Source organism: Mustela nivalis (assembly GCF_964662115.1).
Source record: "Mustela nivalis genome assembly, chromosome: 5".
Taxonomy (NCBI): Eukaryota; Metazoa; Chordata; class Mammalia; order Carnivora; family Mustelidae; genus Mustela; species Mustela nivalis.
The window spans coordinates 24,834,487-24,857,702 of NC_139024.1; the positions used below are offsets into that span (position 1 = coordinate 24,834,487).

The 23,216-nt window shown below is 40.7% G+C and overlaps 2 protein-coding genes across 5 annotated transcripts in view; one reads left to right on the forward strand and one right to left on the reverse strand.

Moving 5' to 3' along the window:
* Positions 1-9,013, reverse strand: part of QRSL1 (glutaminyl-tRNA amidotransferase subunit QRSL1) — a 34,033-nt gene extending 25,020 nt beyond the window's left edge. The window contains exons 1-3 of the mRNA XM_082732071.1: positions 8,707-9,013; positions 917-1,076; positions 505-603 (exon numbers count right to left, since the gene is read on the reverse strand). Of these exons, the coding sequence (XP_082588197.1) occupies positions 505-603; positions 917-1,076; positions 8,707-8,730 (283 nt within the window). The 5' untranslated portion in view covers positions 8,731-9,013. The remainder of the gene's footprint in view (positions 1-504; positions 604-916; positions 1,077-8,706) is intronic.
* The window catches only part of RTN4IP1 (reticulon 4 interacting protein 1), a 49,543-nt gene continuing 29,830 nt past the window's right edge, over positions 3,504-23,216 (forward strand). Inside the window, exons 1-4 of one of the 4 annotated variants that reach the window (XM_082732096.1) lie at positions 3,504-3,711; positions 16,129-16,280; positions 17,035-17,103; positions 18,010-18,134. In XM_082732096.1, the coding sequence (XP_082588222.1) occupies positions 3,693-3,711; positions 16,129-16,280; positions 17,035-17,103; positions 18,010-18,134 (365 nt within the window). In that variant the 5' untranslated portion in view covers positions 3,504-3,692. Of the gene's footprint in view, positions 3,712-8,906; positions 9,631-16,128; positions 16,281-17,034; positions 17,104-18,009; positions 18,135-23,216 lie in introns of those variants that run through there. The other 3 variants (XM_082732095.1, XM_082732094.1, XM_082732093.1) reach the window with 3 other exon arrangements.

Below are 23,216 nucleotides of genomic sequence, written 5' to 3' on the forward strand. Positions count from 1 at the left end.
TCTAGGATCCAGGAATCTTGAGAAACTGGTTTGTTTCTGACCCACTAAACTGTAAAGAATAAAACTAAGCATCGCTATATACTCAGATAAATATAGTGATAGAAGAAATGGAGGAATTGGGAAACAAAAGACAACTAGACAATAGTAGCCAACCCTCACACCACCCTCAAGAGAGGGGTGATGACAGCCACTTCCTCCCTAGTCCTGTGGTATCGATGAGTGGGAGTCAGAGGGCACTGAGTGTGTGTGTGGTGGTCAGTTAGTAAATCTTCCTAAGCAGGATTTCTAAAACATCCTAATAGGCTACATCCATTAAGCTGGCTTACCTCTAAGGAGGAATTCTGCATTCCAAAAGAGCCGACAGTGAAAATATTCCAGCCCAAGTACTTCTTTTGCAGATATAATTAGCCTGAGACTACCCTGGTGCTTTAGTATCTTATCTTTAATTTAAACTGAAAAAATATTTTCATAAAACTATTAATGCTCTGGACGATTAAACTTTACCTTTCAGCATGTTTGAGGCACAAGTTGTCTCAATGCCGGACGTGCTAAAGTTGTCTTTTACAGCAATGGGAATTCCATCTAAATCCCCAAGTGAGCGACCTGCGTTAAAAAACCAAAAGAATAGGAGTTATATCCAGAATACAAAGACACATTAATACTAGTTATTGCAGTAACTATTAGTTCTTGGCGAAGGTACTTCATAAATCAAGTTGATGTTAGAAATTATTACATTTAGACATCAGAAAACATCATATACCCATTAGCCTTATTTTTATTGTACCGCATGGCAAGTTCTTGATATAAGGCTATGTTTTATGTTAAAAAAAACCTCACCTGCCAAATGGAAACTGCTATATCCAATTAAATTCTTTTTCTAGAATATTCTAATTAAGTATAACTCACAGTAATTTACCTTTCTTGTATCTTTTCTCTGATTCTTCAGCTTGCTTTAAGGCCACCTCTTCTGATACAGTAATGTAAGCGTTTAGAAACTTGGTCTTCTTGATAAGAGAGAGACATTTTTGACAGAGCTCTGTTGGAGTAATTTGGCCTTGTTTCAGTGCTGCAGAAACCTGTAATGTATACAATTCAAAAACCTTTTACTGAGGCTGCAGAAGTCTCAAGTATTATACTGAGTGGGCAGATAGAGTGGTGAAGTGCTGCTTGGATTCAAAACCAAGAAAGCTCTATATCTTGGGAGCATGGTGAGCGAGGGTAAGCACCCATCAGCTTGAGTGAGGGTGCGGGGCACAGCAGTTGTGGTGGTTCTCCTCACCTGAGTGAAGGAATGTGGTTTTTTTTTTTTTTTTAAGATTTATTTATTTGATAGAGAGAGACACAGGAAGAGAGGGAACATAAGCAGGAGGAGTGGGAGAGAGAAGCAGGCTTCCCACTGAGCAGGGAGCCCAAGGTGATGCTAGATCCCAGGAACCTGGTATCATGACCTGAGCCGAAGGCAGATGCTTAACAACTGAGCCACCCAGGCATTCCAGGAATGTGCTGTTTTTAAGTCAGGTTTGCATCCCCAAGGGCAGGGGTTCAGGTGCCATGGCCTCTAGTAGGAGCAGAGGCTTGGCGTGGGTGGGACACGAATGGAGGTAGATTGTGCAGAGGGTGGCTTGGCCGGAACACAGGCAGTACAGAGTGAGAGCAACAGACCCGACAAGACCCTGCAGGACCTTATGGCTCCAAGTAAGATCTTTATATGTTACTGCAGAATTCGAGTAAGAGCCACTACAGACTGAGAAAAATGCTTATAAAATATGGGTTCAAAAAGCACACTAAAGCCAAACTTCTCCGCCATCCTGTATTGGATGTGTTAGAAAGGCTGGTAAAGAAAGTGTTAGGATCAACTGCACCACAAGTGGCCAGAGTCTATATGTTTATAGTAAGTGAACCTTGAAGTGATGACTATTTAATACTTCCTGGAGGAAGTAATAGTAAGTGCTTACTAATTAGATAAAAGCAATGAATAATAAGTCAAAGATGACACCCAAGCTTTGCAGATTATCCAAAACCGAGTTGGATGAGATAAGGGCTCAGGGAGAAGGTGGATGGGGGTGGAGTACAATTTACTGAGTATTTACCAAGAGCCAGATACCGTTGCTTTACTTACATGTGTTACTACCTCACTTAACCTTAACACAACCACATAAGTTGTCCTCTTATTAACCCTCACTTTACAGATGCAGAAACTGGAGCTCAGAGAGGTTAGTGATCTGTCCAAAGCCACACAGTAGCACAGAGTAGAGGGAACGTTATAACACGTGCCCTTTCACCACCTCTCTGTGCCAGCACAAGCTCAGTTCCTCCTCTGAGCTGACCGCATCTCCAGGTGTCCTACATCCACCAAGCAACAGCAGTCTGCATTTGAGGGGAAAATCTGCCAGTCATCTGCTCTCGGCTGTTGAATAAATCATCAAAGCGGCGGTATTCTTAAGGCTGAGGGTTTTAGAGGAGCAAATCAGCGGGAACAGGAACGGAGAGGTCCCTTAAGGCTGATGTGCAAGAGAAGGAAAGCATGGCTGAGGGGCGGCTGGGGGGGGGGGGGGGGGACCCAAGAAGGGGCGGGGCAGCTGAGGGATGCCACAGCCAAACTGTGGGAATGGAGAAAATTATGCCTCTTTCTTTCTTTGCCTCTCCCGAAGTTTCCTAATATCTACTATCCTCAGGCTGCCTTCTGACTTGCCAGCTGGTATAAGAATACAAGGGAAAGGCACTAACGGTTGTGGTTACAAGGGCAAGAAATGAGATTGTCCGGGAGCACTCATTTTAAATGGTGTTGATCTTCATTAGGACCATTCTTAGGAAATCCAGATTTGAGAAAGTCAGTAAGAGAATTGGAGCAGAGAAATGAAAACAAAGACGCTAACTAGCTAGAATGGCCTGAGCATAAGGAGTGTGAAATCGAATAGTGCAGCTTCCCTGGGGCAAAACTGAAGGTGGCAGAGCTGAATATAAGATGAAATCAACTCTAAAAGTTTTTGTTAAACCAGACTCGCTCTCCCTGACTTCTTTTCTCTAATGGAAAGTAGGCTTTTCCTTGAGAGCCCTGCTTCTCTGGGAGCTTTCTCAAGCGATGACTGTTTTAGCTTCTAGGCACCAAGGAGCAGAGTTGAGTGAGAGAAGGGAGCAGTGCCTTCCTCTTCCCCCCTTCATTCAGCTCAGCTGAAGGACAGGCCTTGGAGAAGCTTAGATCACTCTCCCTGGGGTGTGAATCCACCATCTCCCAGTACTCCTTTTCATTCATTGAAGATTTTCCCACTTAGCTCTCTTTGATCTTTATAGTGGCTCCTGCTGTTATTCTGGTTGATTTCAGACTTCAGGTAATGTACACTGACACCTGGCCTCTCAGTTCTTGACGTCATTTTGGGCAAACTTTTCCTTCACCTTGCCCCAGTTACCAACTCAGCTCAGACTGCGTCATAAACAATATCTCTATGACCTCCAAAACCCATTTGAGCTATCCCACAGCTGCTATCCATTCAGCTCATTTGCTCCACCACCCACACAGCCAAGAAAAAAATGGGGACCTCAGTCCTACCACTGCAAAGAAACAGACTCTGCCAGCAACTGATGAGACTGAAAGGGGACCCTGAGCTTCAGATGAAACCACAGACTTGGCTGACCCCTTGACTTCAGCCTTGTGAGACTCTTGTGAGCAGAGAACCCAGCTATGCCATTTCTGGATGCCTGACCCACAAAACTGTAAGATGAGAATAGGATTATCTTAAGCCAAAAAGTTTATATTAATTTGTTAGGCACCAAGGGAAAAATAATACAGCTTCTTAGAAAAAATAAGAAATCTTCCTCAGGAGCCACTCTTCTAAGAAACTAGGGGAAAAGATAAGTGTAAATACATATAATTTAGTCCATTTGTCCCTATAACAAAATTAATGTCAATAAAGGCACTTAGTTATGATCCTAGATTATCCTAGGTGCTTTATATTTCTTTCTTTCTTTTTTTTTTAAGATTTTATTTGACAGATAAGAGATCACAAGTAGGCAGAGAGGCAGGCAGGGTGGGGGTGGGGTGGCGGAGAAGCACACTCCCCGCTGAGCAAAGAGCTCTATGCGGGGCTCCATCCCAGGACCCTGGGATCATGCCCTGAGCCGAAGGCAGAGGCTTTAACCCACTGAGGCACCCAGGTGCCCCATATAGTTCTTTTTTTTTTTTTTTTAAGATTTTTAAAATTTTATTTTAATATATTTAGCATCGTGTTCTGTTAGTTTCAAGTGTACAATATAGTGTCTGAACAATTCCATACAATACCTGGTGCTCATCAGAGCAAGTGCCCTCCTTAATCCCCATCATCTAGTTCAACCATCCCCCCCACCCACCGATGCTTTATATTTCATTTAATCTTTATATCCACTAGGAGGGGTTGGTATTATTATTTTCTTTTTATAGATAAAAACCTCAAGTCACTGCATGAGGTCACAAAGCTAGAAAGTAGCCAAGTTGCTATGATTCAACCAAGGACTGTTCCTGTTTCCAAACTATTAAGTTTACAGAGAGCATCAGAAGTTGTTCTTCTGGTTGGTTTCAGACTTCACGTAACGTAGACACCTGGCCTCTCAGTTCTTGACCTCATTTCAGGCAAACTTTTCCTTCACCACCCCCCCCCCTTTTTTTTTTTAAAGAACCATCTTTTAAAAAGAATTGTCTTGATAAATGCTGAAGGTATAGGAGAGCCCTTGAGGCCTGAGTATCCAGCTGACCGGTACCCGTGCACACACTCCATTCTCGCTTTTGTCTCCAATGTTTCAAGAAATTGCATCAGGATGACTAGCAACCTCACATTCCTAAATCCAGCAGTCACTGCTCAGTCCTCATCTTACAAGTACTTCTCCGCAGCATTCAACTTCAGAGAGCACTCTCCTCTGGAAGCTTTTCACTTGTGTTTCACGACACCAAGACCTGGTTTCCCTCTTGCCTTACTGATCATTCCTTCACCTCTCTTTTGCTGGCTCTGCTTCCTCTTGCTGACCTCTAAATGTTGGAAAGTTTTAGGTCTTCTTCTGTTTTTCTACTCAATTCCCTGGCTGTTCTTATCTGGCCACATACTTTTATTATACTCTGGCCAATTTATATCTTCATATCTCACTGCTTTTCTGATCTCCAAATTCCTAGATATCCACCTGCTTAACTGACATCTTCGCTTGGATAGCTAGTAGGCATCTCCAAATTAACATGCCCAGAACAGAAGTCTTGATTAACTCTTCTCTTTCCAAATATGCTTCCTAAGAGCCTCTCCTGTATGGGGGTCCTCAAAAAACTAAAAATAGAACTATCACATGATCCAGCAATTCCAATTCTGTGTTTTCAGTTGAAATGCAAACACTAATTCGAAAAGATACTGCACCCTTATGTTCATTGATGGACGGAATGGCTAAGGGAGATGTGGTATATAATAGTGGAATATTAGCCATAAAAAGAATGAAATCTTGCCATTTGTGACAACATGATGGATCTTGAGAGTATAATGCTAAGTGGAACAAGTCAGAAAAAGACAAATACTTTATGATTTCACTTATTTGTGGAATCTAAAAAACAAAACTCATAGATGCTGAGAACAGATTGATGGATGCACAAAATGGGAGAAGGTACGAGAGGCACAGACTTCCAGTCATAAGAGAAATGTCATGGGGAAATAATGTACAATATGGTGACCAGAGTCAATAATACTGTTCCGTACATTATGTAAACTTTATATGGTGACAGGGAAAAGCTAGACTTATTGTGATCATTTTGCAGTGTATACAAATACCAAAACATTATGTTGTACAGCTGCAACTAATATAATGTTCTATGTCAATTATATCTTAATTAAAAGAAAAAAGTGGGGGGACAAAAACCTTTGCCCCATCTTGATGTTACCATTTTTCCAACTGCCCAGGCCAAAAATCTAACCATCCTCCTTCATTCTTCTTTTTCCCTCATCAGCAAGCCCTAACTTAAAAAAACAATCCAATTTCACATCACCTCTAGGGCCACCCCATCTCTGCTACCATCATCTCTTGCCTTCTAACTTACCTTCCTGCTTCCTCACTTGCTTTCCTATAGACCACATTTTTAGGAATAACCGGAGGAACTTTTTAAATTTTAAATCAGATCATATCCCCATACTCAGAACTTTCCAGAGGCTTCCCATTACACTTAGAATAAATCCACACTCCTCAGCACGGCCTCAAGTTTTCCATGATCTGCTCCGGTTCATCTTTCTGAACTCCTCTCGCACTCTTCTCTTCATTCTCCTTTCTCCGGGTGTGCTGGCCTTCTTGCCACTCCTGAATAGGTCAAGCTTGCTCTTGCTTCAGACTCTTTGCACTTACTGTTCCCTCTGCCTGGAATACTATTCTCCCAGGCCTTCCCCTTCATATCCTTTAGATCACTTAAACATACTGTCAGAAAAACCTTTCCTGGCTCCCTGCTCTAGTTCTCACACTGTAGCCTGCTTAATCAATCTTCATAGTACTTACATTACCTGTGATTATATTATTTACTTAAAAAAAAAAAAAAGAAAAACTTCTTTAATGCCTGTTTCCCCACAAAAATGCAGGCTTCATGAGGACAGGAACTTCTGTTTGTCTTCATGTTCATTCTGTGTCTGGAACACAGAGGTGCTCACTAAATGTTAGTTGAATGAATGAATAACTGAGTTGTTTAAAATTTGGAATCTGTTTTCCCATAGAACAATAATTAAGTGTTCTTAGATAGACCTCCACCAAGCCTATTGAATATATATTAATAACTTAAGGATTAATATTAGCCTGGTGTCTGGCTCCTGGAAACACTGGGGTCATGCCATAACAGAGGAAGGTGAAGGTGAGACTCCTCCTCTTTCCTGAATGTACCTGCATAAAACTCAAGAAATAGGACTTTTACCTCCTATTTGGCATGTTACCTCCTTTTAGTGCTTCCTTCCCAGCCTCCTCTGCTACTCTAGGCTCACGTAGGTCCCCAACATTGCCTCAAAACTCTACAGTTTCTCCCCAGCAAATTCTCCCTTTCTTCAAATTGATTGTATCAACTAGAGCGTGATGGAGATAAATTTTTATTAAACTACTGTAATTCACAACAATGGGAATGAACTGACCCTCCAAGACGTCTTTATATATTTAAAAGAAAACGTGTACTAAATTAATTAACCTCTAATTGGTAGAATATGAGCAACGGTACAATGACGTGGGGGAAAAATACAGAGAGGAGAGAAGATATTTTTTGGGCTGGGAAAATGTCTACCAAATAATGTTTTGTGCACCTTAGGTCAGCTCTCCTGTTTTTTTTTTCCCCGTGGAGGCAAAAGTTGTTTCTCACAGGAGCTCACTCAACAACATCAGAAAGGGGTGACACAATAAAGGAAGTGCTGAAGGGGGAAAGGGCAGAAAAAGGACATACTGTATTTTTATAGGTTGCATTTCATTTTAAAACAATTTTTTAAAAGAACAAATTGGATTCTTTAGTAGAGGACTTTACTGTACATAAATATGTAGCAGAGCCAGAAGCCATATTATGATGGTAAAATACTAATGTATTGTTAAATAGTATTAACTAAATACTATTTATTATTAAATGCCTGACAATTTTAAGTTATAATAATTTATAGCTTTCTAAAAGGATACCAAAAGAGGGTTAGGGTGTTGAAGATTTCCCAGGTGAAGATAAGATAGGAAGATGGAAGGCAGGGTAGGTCCTCAACCTCTACTTAGCAGAATTGCCTGGAACTCTGGTTAACCATATACTCCAGTCCTCAAATCACAGAGCTGCCAAAGTGGGACACAGCTGTGGTTTTAACGAGAGCCAGACGCGATTCTTATAACAGCGGGCCTGCAGACAGTTCTCCAGATTGAGAGATATGGGCCAGAAAGCAAGGAGACATGAACTGAAGCCTTAACAGCAGAGTAAGTTAAGAAAATTTACAGACACAAATTCAAAACAGAATTAACAGGGTTTGATGATTTACTGGATATGACAGATGAGAAAGAACGTAAGGGCAACTGGGATAAGGGTTGTGCTACTAAATAGAGAATATTAAGAATTCAGAAATCAGGTTTTTGTTTGTTAAGATGGAAACTGAGAGATAAGAAAGTGGTCCTGTTACAATGCTGAAGTCAACTTTGGTTAAATTCCGTGGAGATGGTTATGGGGTATTTAGAAGAGATGTCCAGAGGGCATTTACAAATATTAGCCTAGAGTTTAAAAATTATATCTAGGCTATGAAGACACAGGTGAGGGAATCTTTGGTAACTTTGGTATAGTTGAAGTTTAGAGAATATATCAAGGCAGGAGAAACTAAAAATTACTCGTCTGTATTTTGCAAAGTACAGATTTGCTGAGTTTCTTAGCGAGAACTGCATCAGATGAATGCAGGGGACAGAAGGAGACTGAAGTGGACTGGCGGAGCCCAGTCTGAGGGGCCATCCATCAGGGGTCTGACCGCAGCCTTAGCAAACGTCTAATTCATAGAAACCTGTGTACGCTTCCACCGCTCTGCGTCAGGCTCCCTTGCTGAAGTCCTAACTCCAGAATGAGTAGAGGGAGGACAGCTGAACGCCCCAAAGATCTGAAGCCCCCACCCAGTTCCAGGAAAGGAGACGGCGAGGCTGACCAAGATGCAGGTCAGACCCCGGGTCTCCTTGTCCACGGACTCCGAGGATCTTTCTGACCTCCCTGGGCTCTCAGTAGCCAGTTCCACTCACTTCTCGGAGGGTCCGGCCCAGCATGGTCCTCGTGCCCAGCCTGCTGCCACAAGGCCCAGGTGACAAATTGTAGCAAGAGGTCAACACCCGCGCCGGGGATTACATGGGCGCAGCCATCTTGAATCGTCCCTGCACCTTTCAACACCAAGTACTTAGATTGGTCGAATTGTTGCTCGGGGAAATGATCTTTGCTCGCGATTGGTTGGCGCCGCAAAGCAACTCTTGGAGCGAAGGAGAGCGGGTCGTAAGGAGACTCCGGCTAGGGTCTCGGAGGGAGTCAAGGAGGTTCTGATATTCTGTGGCGTCTGGTTCGCGAGCGGAGTTCGCTTATTCTGCCGGGGGCTTCCCGGATAGGGCTGGATTCTAGGGGGTTTGTTTTTGCTTTTCAAAGGGGAGAGGGTGTAAGGAAAGAGGAGAATGGACAGAATATTGACCGGAACGTTAATTGGGGCTTTTCGGATGGGAAGAGCAGAATAATTCTATATTCTTCTTCCTTCATTTGCTCCATTAGTTAGGCTGACTTCATTTTTGAATTCTCAACTTTGAAATCGGCCAGTGTGTTTGGCAGAATTTGACCTAATTCAAGGGTTAGAGTTCTATCCCACTTAAATGCATTTTAATTAGGGCACGCAATTCAACGGGTGTTTGCAATGGAATTTCTGAAAACCTGTGTGCTTAGAAGAAATGCATGTAACGCGGTTTGCTTCTGGAGAAGCCGCGCGGTGCAAAAGCTTTCAGTTAGAAAGATTAGTACTACCTCTCCAAGGAGCACTGTCATGCCCGCCTGGGTGATAGATAAATACGGGAAGAATGAAGTGCTTCGATTTACTCAGAACATGATGATACCGGTGATACACTATCCAAATGAAGTTATTATCAAAGTTCATGCTGCAAGTGTGAATCCTATAGATGTTAATATGAGAAGTAAGTTTCCGAAAGACATTTCTCCTTACCTTTCTTTCTTTTCTTTTTTAATTCAGAGTTTCATCAGGGATCAGTTTTTAAAAATCAGTTGTTATCTGACTGCACTTCTTGGTTAACACAAAGGAATAGTTTAGGTGTTTGACAGTATCTCAAATAATCCTCAGGTTTTTGAAATTGCAGTGTTCATGGTATACTTTAGTCTTTTGCGAAATATAAGCAAATACACCTTTGGAAATGTTTCCTTAAAATATAAATCGGAATTTGAGTTAATTTGGGTTCCACAGCTAACTTTTTGTTATGTTCTCCTGGGAACTTGGTGGTATTCTGAGGGCCATTGCGGGTTTTGGAGGTTAACGATTATGTTTTCACATCAGTTCAGAATTTGCATTTTTTATGAATAATTGCTCTCCCACTATTCACATTTTTATTTACTGCTGCATTGGGCAAAGCAGGACAGATGCCAGATATGATAGGGCATAGTACTTTCCTCATTCCTGCTGTTGCATTTTTGCCTTACACAGTTAAAATGCCCTTTCCTGTGTGCTTCATCTTAAATGGGAATGTCACCATCCCTAAATCAGGATAGAATTATAAAATGGTATGAAGGGGGTACCTGGGTGGCTCTTAATTTCTGCTGGGGAATATTGACAAAGCTTGGAGAGCACTATATTCCTTAAAAATTTTTACACCATGTAATTAGTATAGTGCTGAAAAGATTGATTACTATTTGTGAATTTAACTTTGGGGAAAATAATGACAAAAATATTCCTTACCCATATCTTCTGAAAAATTTTTTAAAAATCTCTTGGAGTGATTCGTTAGTTAAACTCCCATGTTATTAAAAAAAAAAATAAGCTGCCATATGTTTAACCATAGGTCTGTGTTTTGAAGACCTTGCATGTAACTTAGAGTTTTTATCCGATTGCCTTTTAACAGTTACTGTATGTGAACTATGTGTGATTAAATGTCTTGGTTTATATAAAGCAATTATAAAATTAGAATTAATGATAGAATGAATCATTTTGTGAAATTTATGGAGAAGTGTTGAGACTGGCATTTTCTCATTTTTCCTCCTATTTTCCAGGAGCTATATGATGATTAGGATGTCAATTCTCATTTTTTGATCATGAGATCTCTTCAACCTCTTAATAATTACAATGGGCTTTTGTTTGTGTGAGTTACATCTATCGATATTTGGCTTATTAGAAATTAGAAGAGCAAATTTAAAATTTTTACTCATTTAAAAATACAGTAAACTCCTTTGGTATTAACATTACAAAATTAAATCAGGATAGAATTATAAAATGATATGAAGGGGCTCCTGGGTGGCTCAGCCAGTTAGGCAACCAACTCTTGATTTCGGCTCAGGTCATGATCTCAGAGTCCTGGGACAGGGCCCCACGTGGAGGTCTGCTTAAGGATTCTCTCTCTTCCTTTCCCTCTTCCATGAGTGTGTATGTCCTCTCTCTCTCTCTTTCAAATAATTAAATAAATTTCTTTTAAAAAAATGACATAATGAGAGGCAACTACATAGGTGAAGCATTGAAACAGGTAGTAGTTGGTAGAGCATAGGACCTACTTCAAAGTGCTTACTATGAAAAATAGCTATTTTCCAAAATAAGCAAAAAAGTTTAGTGAGAAGAGTATCATTGTTTTATACTTTTGCATATCTCTTTGCTCTCTGATTTATAAGACAGATGGATTTCCATGAACTTCTGTGTTCAATCTATTGCAATGTATTATCTGAAGTTCGTGAAGAAAATCCAGCCTCGTACAGATTGTTGAAAAGAAAGGACATCAGGGTGCCCGGGTGGCTCAGTTGTTTAAGCAACTGCCTTTGGCTCAGGACATGATCTCAGGGTCCTGGGATTGGCCCCCCCGCATCGGGCTCCTTACTCAGCGGGGAGTCTGCTTCTTCCTCTCCCTCTGTGGTCTCTGGCTCTGACTCTTGCTCTCTCTCAGGTAAATAAAATCTTAAACAAACAGATTAGGCTCCTCAGAAAGATATTGGGGATGTAAAAACTAGGAGAACAGCTGGGTTAGGTCCAGTATCTCGGTCTTTAGGTTGTTCTGTTTGTTTTTTAAGATTTTATTTTTAAGTAATCTCTACACCCAACACAGGGCTTGAACTCATGACCCTGGTGATCAAGGGTTGCATGTTCTACCACCTGAGCCAGCCAGGCACTCCCTTGGTCTTTAGATCTTTTGACTTCAGTTGTTAATGTTACTCTTTTTAGCTTAGTGACTATGACTAGACCTGGGCTGTCCAATATGGTAGCCACTAGTCCCAGGTGAGTGTCAAGCAACTGAAATGTGGCTAGTTTGAATTGAGATGTTAGTATAAAATACACACTGGATTTCAAACACTTAGTTTTAAAAAAAAGAATGTAAAAGATCTCATTAATTTATATTGATTACACATTGACCTGATACTATTTTGAATATATTAAATGAAATATTAAGATAAATTTTATTCTTCTTTAATGGCTACTAGGAAAGTTAAAATGACATATGTGGCTTGCATTATATTTCTGTTGGACTGTGCCAGTCTAGACATTATGAGGAATACCTATTATACACAGCTTTTTGTGGAAGGGGTTTGAGGAAAGACTTGGATTCTTAAAGGGCTTATAGCTAGACAACTCCCCATTAATGTGGACTTTTTCTGTCATTTAAAAAAAAGAGATTTATTTAATTATTTGAGAGAGAGAGGACATCCCTATTAAGGATGAATTGAAATGACTTTACTCTTACTGTCCCATGAAATCCATATTTATGTTCTTTTTCTTTGCTCTGAAGTAAGACGTGCTACTACTAGTTGGGTATAGTGTTTTACTTTATTCACTTACATTAGGTATGAAGATAATTTAGTTTTTATAGCTTATGTCTTAAGCATTAGGTTTATACCCAATGATCAGTATATTTTTTCATCTCCTTTGACTGTAAATCCTTCAGAGGTGGATCCCACAGTCTACCAACCACTACCCGTTTCAGTGCTTCACAATGTAGTTGTCATTCAGTCTTTATTTTTGTGTCCTTTTAAAATTTTTGTTCTAACTTAAGATTGCAAACTAAAATTAGTGGCGTTTTCACCTTGAGTAATTTGTACATTTTGTCTTCTTTGAGATCTGTTAACTTTTAATTTCTTTGAATGCACAGGCACAATTTGTTTGGTGTACGTTTTCATTTCAGTAGGATGCCTGGATCTCGACTTTCTTGGCTGCTATTTAACAATGTAATATCGTGATGCATTTACTTTCATGTGGTGTTCTTGAGACATCTTAGTTTTTTATAACTTAATCGAGTTCTATTATTTGTAAGTTATCATATTTCCTGCTCATGGGTCTTTTTTTTGGAGGATGTGTGATTGTTGTTACAGAAGATACCTGAAATGGTAGCTTGCAGAGATAAAATACTGAGTAGAAGATTATAAACTGGGGCACCTCGGTGGCTCAGTGGGTTAAGTCTCTGTCTTTGGCTCAGGTCATGATCCCAGAGTCGTGGAATTGAGCCCCGCATCGGGCTCTCTGCTCATCGGGGAGCCTGCTTCCTCCTCTCTCTTTGCCTGCCTGTCTGCCTACTTGTGATCTCTCTCTCTCTCTCTCTTTCTCTCTGTGTCAAATAAATAAATAAATAAATAAATAAATAAATAAATAAATAAATAAATAAAAAGATTTTGGGGGGGGGGAAAGATTATAAACTGTAGGAAGCAGTTCTTTCTCTTAACAAAAACGTAAGGAGCTATGAAGCCAGGGTGTTTTTCTGGAGGTAGCCACTATTATTAGGCGTAAAATCATAAATCATGTAAATGGCTAAATAAATGAATAATCTTAAAAGAGGAAAAATACATAGCCAACAGCATCCTACCGACAATGTTGGATTTCTTTAGATGGGATTAAAATCTCCGAAATTGATGACCTTAGGATTTTCCAAATCATCCCAACTCTGAGCCAGTTAAAACTGGCAACCTCTAATGAAGGGATGAAGCTCCTACGAGCCCCCATTTATTTCTGTTCCCGAGTAAGTCCTTGCTAGCAGCTGCTTTCTGGATTTGGGGCTTGTTTGGCTGGTCCCAGTAAGGCAGGGCTACTCCATTAACAGGGAAAACTTGAGCAAACTTGTCCTGCAGACTCTGCACCTCAGAAAGGACTGAAGCCTTTTCTGTAGCTCCACTCTGCCATGTCTAAATACCCACTTTTTTGCTCATACCACGTAGGAATTTCAGCAAATGATTGTGTAATCGTGTTTTAGTTATGGAAAAGGAATATAAAACAGGAAAAGTGAAACGTGACTTCTGTGAGTATTATATGTGAAGTTGTTTTCCTTCCCCCTAATGGGAGGTGCACGCCTAACTAGCCAGATGGCAAATACGTAATATTGGCATGATGGCCATCAGCTTAGATTTTCTGGGACTATCCCAACTTTTCAAACACTCTCTACCATGTGTCTTGATTTTTTTTTTTTTTTTTAAATTAGAAAAACAACTTCTAACAATCCCCCCACCTGTCCTCTCCCCCTGTATCCGCTCCCCTTCCCTCCTGCTATATGGATTAACTTCCTTGTTCCTACCTAAGGCCAACCCTCCGTGTGGGTTCCTGATTCCACCCCCTTCCGTCAGCTCAGGAGCACTGTTGGAGAAGTTCTTTTCTGCATCATCATTCTTTCCTTTCTCCTGGATCATTCCCATTAGCACACAGACTTGCTGTTATTTCTCCCCTCTTGAGTCGGGGGGAGACACTCAGAAATCCTTTCCCCATCTTCCCTGTGCCCCTCCAGTTGCTATTTCCATTTCTGTGCTGCCCGTCATAGCAAAAACTGCTTGAGAGAGTTGAGTGGTCTCAGGTCTCCAGTTCTCTCTTTCCCATTCTCTTTCTAGCGCCCCAGGCCACAGCAACAGCTCACAAGGTCACCAAAGACCTCTGTGTTGTTGGAACAGATGTTTGGTTTGGTTTTTTTAATAAACATACGGCAGCTTTTGACCTCATCTGAAAAGCTGTTCTACCTGTCAGCATTTGACTTTTTTTTTTTTTCCTTAAGATCTGTTTATTTTTAGAGACAGTCCATGAGCAGGTGTAGGGAGTAGGGGCAGAGGGAGAGAGAATTTCACACAGACTTCCTGCTGAGTGCAGAGTCCAAGGCGGGCTCCATCTCACCACTCTGAGATAGGCTGGGAGTAGAAACCAAGAGTTGGAGGCTTAACAGACCAACCCAGGTGCCCCAGCATTTGACTTCTTGAAATGACCTTCTTCCCTTGGCCTGTGGGACCGCTCTTCATTGGTCAGGCCTCCGTTTCCTTTGCTGGTTTTTCGTTATCTTTAAGATCTAAAGTGCTACCTTTATGGGTGTGTTGTGGGGGAAAGGGGAAACTCACGGAGTGGTTTAGTGATTTCAGAACATAAATTGTGGTACATGACATGAGAAAGGTGGAAAGAGTGCTTATCTGGGAGTGTCTCACCTAGCAGAAATGGTCTCAGAGAAATGTCAAGTGGAAGAGGCTATGGCAGATAATTTTGTGTCCTAGAAAAGTCATTTTTATATGTTGAAGTTTATTGTAAACAATAAACTACTTTGGGCTATTGTAGATGGCCAATTTATTTGAAACAAAAAAGTTACGATTAGAATGTCTTCAGGTCTACTTAACTGTTATTTATGTAAATATTTTTAAAAATATGTATAATAAAGCAGTTAACTTGACATATCAGAATAGAGGTAGCAAATGGTTTGTTTTTTTTTTTCTTCCACTCACTAATATATGCACTTATTTCAGAGATGTTCTAGAAGCATTTTGGGAGATATGGGGAACATTCTTCTTAGACCGATGTTAGGCACGGGTATAGTATTTGATACTATTTGTTGACTTCAAACAGTTTTATCATTTATCTTTTTCACTAGACTTGGCACCAAACAATTTTGTTGTTTAAAAGTTCATGAATGAGGGCGCCTGGGTGGCTCAGTGGGTTAAAGCCTCTGCCTTCCGCTCAGGTCATGATCCCAGGGTCCTGGGATAGAGACCCACATAGGGCTCTCTGCTCAGCAAGAAGCCTGCTTTCTGTCCTCTCTCTCTCTGCCTGCTTCTCTGCCTACTTGTGAACTCTGTCAAATAAATAAATAAAATCTTTAAAAAAAAAAAAAAGAATCAATTATTCAAATAATGGATTTTTTAAAAAAGTTCATGAATGAATAAAAGAAACCATTTTCAAAGACTAAAATTATATAAGGAAATACCAAAAGGTCTGAAGGCAACTTCAGAATTGGAATTTCAAAAACATTTTGATTAGTGGTAGCTTTAGTTGAAAATGGTTATAACCTTCCAAGTAATTTTCTTTGGAAAGAACAACATCCCTTGTTTTTGTGGGTTCAAGTGTGATGATAAAAAAAAATTGTGAGGTTGATTATTTTATAATCTACATCTTGAGGATAGAATCTGGCATGTAACTCTCTAGTGGTTTTTAAATAATTTCATTGTTTTGGAGGAAACCGATAAATTGTATTTCACAGGTGGTTATGGGGCTACGGCTTTAAATATAAAACGTGATCCTTTACATATTAAAACCAAAGGAGAAGAATTTCCCCTGACTCTGGGTCGGGATGTCTCTGGTGTGGTGATGGAATGTGGACTTGATGTTAGGTACTTCAAGCCAGGAGATGAGGTGAGTTAACTCCTTTTCCAAATATGCAGATTTCATTTTGTTGCTTTTGGAAGTAAATGTATCCTTGACCTTTTAAGGCTAGAACCTTCATTTTCTTTGTTCTGTTGTTACAATTTTCACTAACTATTCCAAAAGAGCTTGACCATACTTGAACTTTTTAAAATCCAGTGTTTAAGAATTTCAAGACTTTAAAATATGTAGGACTGGGATTTTTTTTTTTTTTTCCCTTGAAGTCTTTAAATGACAATTTCTACCTTATGGGTTAGATGGTTTTAAAATAGCTAAAGTTTGGTATAAGCACCTGTCACTTGTCACTTTGAACTTTTATACCAAGAAATTAAAGTTGAGCTCATAATGATAGCTAACACTGTTCTAGTTGCTTGTCATAAAAGAACACATTTAAAGCTTATGAAGTAAGTACAGTTAGGCACAGTTTACAAGATGAGGAAGCCAAGCTGTAGAAAGTGTTGGAGCCAGGATTCAAGCCCCAGAGACTGGGCTCTTACCAGTATTCTAAGTTGTCCATAAATACGGTGGATTTATTAGCATCTGCTTCCAATGTGGTTTGAGTTGGCAAATTCAGAATCCTGCTAAGTACTACATTTATATTAAGTGAAAATAACTCTTTGGCCTGGCCTGTTGCTGACTTGTGCTTTTTTGCAGGGTGGGTTCTGTGTTGGGGTCTGTGTCGGGGAAAGCCCTCATGCTGAGCTTCAGTCAGAAAATATGTTTCTAATGAAGTTGTGTGTTTCAGGTCTGGGCTGCAGTTCCTCCCTGGAAACAAGGCACCCTGTCAGAGTTTGTTGTAGTCAGTGGGAATGAGGTAACTCCCCAACTCTGTGCCGAAATGCCATTAGAAAGTATAAACAAAGACTGACAAATATCTCTGAAATAACTGGTTGCTTTTCACATTGGGTTTGTGTTTTACGGGTAGTTTTGAAAGAGCTAAGATAGAGAATAGGAATTTTTGAAAGAGTAAAAAAAGTATTTGATGTCCTTTAGTAACACTGCCTGCCAAAGCCGCTCTTTGTCTCCTGGAGCAGGGATTTGGAGTGGGATCTAGAAACCCTGCTGTGTTTCTCAGTTTTACCCAGAACAAGCAGTTGAAACCAAATATACCAAATGGAGCATACCGGTTAATCATCAACAGAAGCATGAGAGCAGCAGGCTTTTTCAAATAACTTTAAAAATAGTCTCATCAAGTATAGTCAGGTGGCCTGACAATTTGAATAGAGAGAAAGGGGTTAACAGTGAGGAAATTGGCTACAGAAGGGAGGGCAGGAAGGGAAAAAGGGATATTACTGAGATTAGAGAAAGTCTGGAAAGATTATCTTCCACTAAATGGGAGTGAAGGAAGCAGCGGATCTCAAAAACAAATTAGAATGTGTTTATGAGGGCTCAAGGTTTATTTGGATTTATTTCTGGGTATAGTCGGGACTAATGGGATTATTGAATGTGGTCTCTTTATGAAGAATTAAGCAGCTTTATCTGATAATGTAGCCTATAAAATATTACTGAACCTCTCTGAGGCAGGTTGAGTCATTCGGAGAATATTCCTTAGGGATAATCCTGGAGTATGCAGTAAATACTGAACCTGGCAGAATGTTATAGGCATATCCATGAAATCAGTGAAAGGAGTTGGATTCCTATGCAGATAAATATACTTAATTGCGTTTCTTCATAGGGTTGCTCGTCATTGCTTATTTTTAACCGTTGTCTCCAAATTCAGGTCTCTCTCAAGCCCAAATCACTCACTCATACTCAAGCTGCCTCTTTGCCGTATGTGGCTCTCACAGCCTGGTCTGCTATAAACAAGGTTGGCGGCCTGAATGACAAGAATTGCACAGGAAAACGGTAAGTATCAATTGTTGTCTCTGAACCTCCCTTCTTTTCTTCTGTTAAGGCCTTTCTTTGCAGTAGATCCGTGAGAAGAGTATTAAAATTCAGATCAGTTGCATGAGCAGAGGTGTGGTAACATTTAAAACAATCTCCAAAAAAAAACTCCTATTTGTGTCAATTTGTACTTTCTTTTCTTTTTAAAGATTTATTTATTTTAGAGTGCCTGAATTAGGGGTGGGGGTGCAGAGGAAGAGGGGAAGAGAGAGAGAGCGCGAAGCATCTTCAAGCAGACTCCACACTGAGCCTGACTCTGCTCCATCTCACAACCCGGGGATTATGACTTCAGGGGAAACCAAGAGTCAGATGCTTAACCGACTGAGCCACCCAGGTGCCCCCAGTTAGTACTCTCTTGACCTCATTGTGTTGACTTTAAGCCCAAGCAAATGGGAATTTTTAGATGGAAACATGTAGGGGAACTCCAGGAGTTGAAACTTGGTAAAATAATGCAAACGTCTGTATGTAAATTTCTGCAAAGAAGATCCGTTGCTTTGATTAGATTCTTAAAAAGGTTTAAGCGTCATCACCTTATATGTTTTGTAAGGTGTTTTTCCCCCTCTGCTAGGATTTGCTCTCTGACTCACAGATTTCTGTGAAGACCAGATATAAAAGGACTGCAAAACAGTGATAAATATCCTTGAGTCCTCTTAGGCTTCCTGCTTGGCATCCTTTAGGTCAGTTTTTTGCTTCAAGGTCTTTACTGTTCAACAACACACAATGAGTAGGAATGTGTTAGGTGTACTTGAGTCCATATCCAGATTCTGCTGCTTTCTAGCTGAGGGGCCCACTCCATCACTTCTCTTCTGTGAGTTTTGTTTTACGGGGTAAATGCGAAAACACAAGTAAAATTAGTGGTGTGGCACAGGTTGTGGCCCGTGGAAGGCACTCAATAGAGGTGAGCCTGTGTTCTTCGAATTTTAGAGAGTTGGCGTGATTGGGGAAACTGATTTTATTTTTTGGCAAGAAAACAAGGTGCCAAGAACCATTTAATGATTGTGATAAAGGAGAGAGATCTATAGGTCAATTTTTAATAAGATGAGTATTTTGGTTACTATGAATTAGCGCAGGTAAAATAATTAGACTGTTGTGAAACCTTACACTTCACATTTAATGTGTTGGGCTACAAAGGCTTCAATTTAATGAAAGCTTAATAACTGTATTTCTGAAAGCAGTGTGAAGATGATTCATCTAATGAGCTGCTAGCCTTTATTGTAGAATTCAAGGTAAATATTTATTCTAAAGGTCAACCTTGTTTATTTTTTAAACTTCTGAAGTTACGGTTTAGGTCAAGTACTTTGTTTAAATTAAATTAGTCTGGCCACATAGCTTTTTCTAATGGTCTGTCTTCATTAATAACCTTGCAGAATTCAGGGTTTTCAGACCTTTATTATGGTAGGCTCTGCATTGACATTGATGCTTTATCGTTTTGTTTTTCCCTAAAACATTAGACTTTCCACGCCTGCACAACCATCTGTGTGCTGTGGTTAGACAGCTCTCATTCCTTTTGCCAGTTCAGGGCTTTCCAGGCTTATTCATTTCTAGTATCTGGAAGAAAACAATTTAGAAACCGCTCTAAGTATCTTTTCTTAGGCACGTGGATCTGTGCCCCGTTTTGTTGTTGGCTTTGTGGGTCAATCTTTGGTATTGTGTTATCTTCTGTTTAAGCAATAATGGCTTGGAACCAGGGAGTTAGAACATGTGGTCCTGTTCTCTGCTGCTGACTCATAAGGTGACCCTGGCTATGCCATTTCTGGGGTCTGTGCCATTTCCTCCAGGGTACTGAGTGGAGGACAGTGTAGGTTGTTACGGGAGCTTTGAGAAGTGGAAAGTTTCATCCTTTGTAAGTCAGTTCCATAGTGTTTTGAATTGGGTGTGTTCATTTCTTCAGCCACGTATTAACCAAACTGAAGGGAGATCCATTGTAAATGGCTCCTATTTACACTGGCTCATCCTCAATCTCCTGCATTCTCACCCGACCTGTAGGATGCCTTTGTTCCAAGTGGCAGTGAGAGCTTTGGCCTGTGGTGCTCTAGGAAATCTGTTTCCTGAAGTTACTGCCTATGGGTGATAATAATAGTCTACCTCTCCCAATTCCTTATTTGTGGGAATCAAATGAGAGGTGTGAGCACCTTAAAATACTATTAAAAAAATGTTACAGGAGGAAATTAGGACTAAAGTGGGATTTTATTATACATAAACTAAGCAGTTCCAGTGTCCAAAGTGGCTTTTTTCAGTTTGACTATTCATGGTGAATGGTGGAACATATTTTGCTTTCTCTAAGGAATAGTTATTCTCTTTCTATTAGCTGTTGACATTAAGGCATGTTTTAGCCTGCAGTAAAGCAGGTCAGTGTTTGTTAACAAGGGCTAATAGTTTGTTTTTCTAACTAGTTAATTAAAAAAAAAAAAGAAAGAAAGAAACACCCATCAGCACCTTGGAAGAATTTACAGGATTTTTTTGTAACAAACAGCTTTTTCAAATTAAAACAAAGCTTTCTAAAGTAAGGTTTACTTTCTAAGGTAATGTTTACTTTTTCCTTTTTTGTTATAGAATTGTATTTCTGCAATAACTGAGTATCGTTAACCAAGGTGATAGTTTCATACTGATGTCACATAATATGTCATTTTTGCCCACACTTTGATATCACTAGAAAATGTCAGATGCAGTGATTTTTTTCTTACCAGCCCATCCATAGTTTCTTCATGATTTATTAAGTTGGAAACCTAGATAACCTAGGTCTCTCAAGATGATAGAAATGTTTTAAAAAGTGGTTACACCAGATACTTTCTGAAGGCAGCTTAGTGTGATGGTTATATTTGTTGGTAGTGTCGTGGTACATCTTGAATATTTCACGATCTACCTGAAATTCATCTTTTACTGGGAAAGTTGTACTTCACTCTGTTCGACAGAAGTATTAGAAAGTGTTGGAAATTGAACCATTCCTCTTGTACCGTATAAATTTGACTCTTAAATTGTGTATACTTGAAACTCAATGCAGTGAATTTAGAAATGCTTTTCACTGTTTCTTATTTGAGACTAGTCTTTATGACAGTAAAATTTTGTCAAGTTATTATTAATTGGGTGTCTAATTAATTCTGTTACAGAATTGGACAGGCTCCAACTTGAAACCATTGGGTTTACCGCCCTCGCCCAACCGCTGGGCTTCCGTGATCATTATAATACAGCTTCCTTCCTTTAGCTGCCTTCTGCCTGTTCTGCCCCCCACCACCCACCTGTTTCTCCACACTCTGTGCTCCCACCGCCTCTGTGGACTGTGGGTTTTCATTTGTACTTGACTGGGTGGTACGGTCAGAGGGGTAGGGGAAGGAGCCGGAGGCCTCAAGAGTTTACTTGCAGGAAGAAAATCGTCAGGCTGGGAGGAAGAGGACAGGGAGGGTGGAGGCTCTGGCCAGTGTGATGCAAATGATCTTGCCTCAGGCTTCTGGACCTGTTTTGCTGCCCCCCCCCCCCCCCAGGGCTCAGTTAAAGCACTAGTAGGATACTCTTTCCTGGAACTTGGTGGCTTACAGATGAGCTTTCTGGGTGACTAGGATACTACCTTGTGAAGCTCAGAAGCCTTCTGCTCTTCGGGGCACTGTAACCTAACCTCCAGCCTTGCCAGCAAGCCACAGCTGTGCCCCTACCCCCCTGGGTCAGAGCTAAGTGGCCAACCCCATGATCTTTTTCAGTTCTCCTTAGCGTTTCACCTCCTTGAAGTACATGACACTGCTGACCACTTCCTTAAGACTCACTTTTTCCGTGGTTTCAGGATATCAGACTCCTTTAGCTTTCCTGCCTTTTTTACCATCTCTTGTAATTTTTAGAGGACCGTCTCTTTTCTCCAGCCTTTAACCGCTGCCATTCCCTTGTGTCCGCTCCACCACAGCTCTCTGTCTCCCCGACGTCTCTCACCTGCTCCCGATTCCTGTTCCTACCATGGCAGCTTGCAGATCGGTGTCTCACCCTAGCCTCTCTGCTGAGTTTCAGTTAGACATCCCCTTTGTGTTTTAAACTCCACTGAGGCAAGACAAGACCTCCTGCCTGCCACACCGAGTCCTCTGGATTGCTAATGTCCATTAAGTGGCATTTCCCTTCAGCCAAAACCTGACGCTTCCCAAACTCAGCTGCCTCTCCTTCCACAAACCAATTCCTTGTTCTCATCGTGTAAAATTTAGGGAGGTTGTCAAATGGGCGGAAAATGTCTTCCAAGTTCCTTTAATATGGGGGCTGTCAGATTTCAAGGCATTTTAGGTTTTCTTCTGCAGTGAATAGGCCTAAAATACTTGTAAGTTGTAATTGCCAACCCTCATTTAGTAGTTTGTGGTTGATGCCTTCCATGTGGTGCTATCAGATGACAAAAATAATACCATGTAGCGATGCATTTATCCTTCACTCGAGAGAAAAGCATTGCGGAGCACAGTGCCTCACAAGCAGTGGAACACTCTTCCTGAGGGATTCTGGGCAAGAGCGAGTTTTACAGAGCATTAGAAGAGGCAGCAGGGAAATGGCACGATTGTCTAGGAGGTCCGTGATTTCCTTATAAGGCTAGCCTGGCCTGTTTTCTAGGGTAAAGTAAGCTGGCTACAGCGGAGTTGGAGGACTGTGATGGGTGTTAAGTGCAGACCGACTTAAGTTGAGATTTATGATGTGGGCTAGGCCCTAGGGTAGCTTCCATGTTGTAGCTCCTGATCTAGGAATTAACTTGATTAGTGGCGTATTAAGTTTTTACAGGTCTCATAATTGGAGGAATTTTCTGGAGACGAGCTTCAGGTTCTATGTGTCTCAAACCTTGTTTAACCATTTTCCTCCTTCACTGCTTGTATAATCTAATGCTAGGTACCATGATACTTAGTCTTCTCCTAGTAAGACCATGACTTCATGATGCTTTGTTGTGTCACTTCATTGGGAAGCAGGAATATTCCTGGAAGGCATTCTTAAGCCAGGCAGCCTGCGGTGACGTAACTCTATTCAGAAAGGACCATGGGCCACGTCAGTATTTCCCGCTAAACCCAAAGCATTTGTATTTCCAAATCCGCTCCC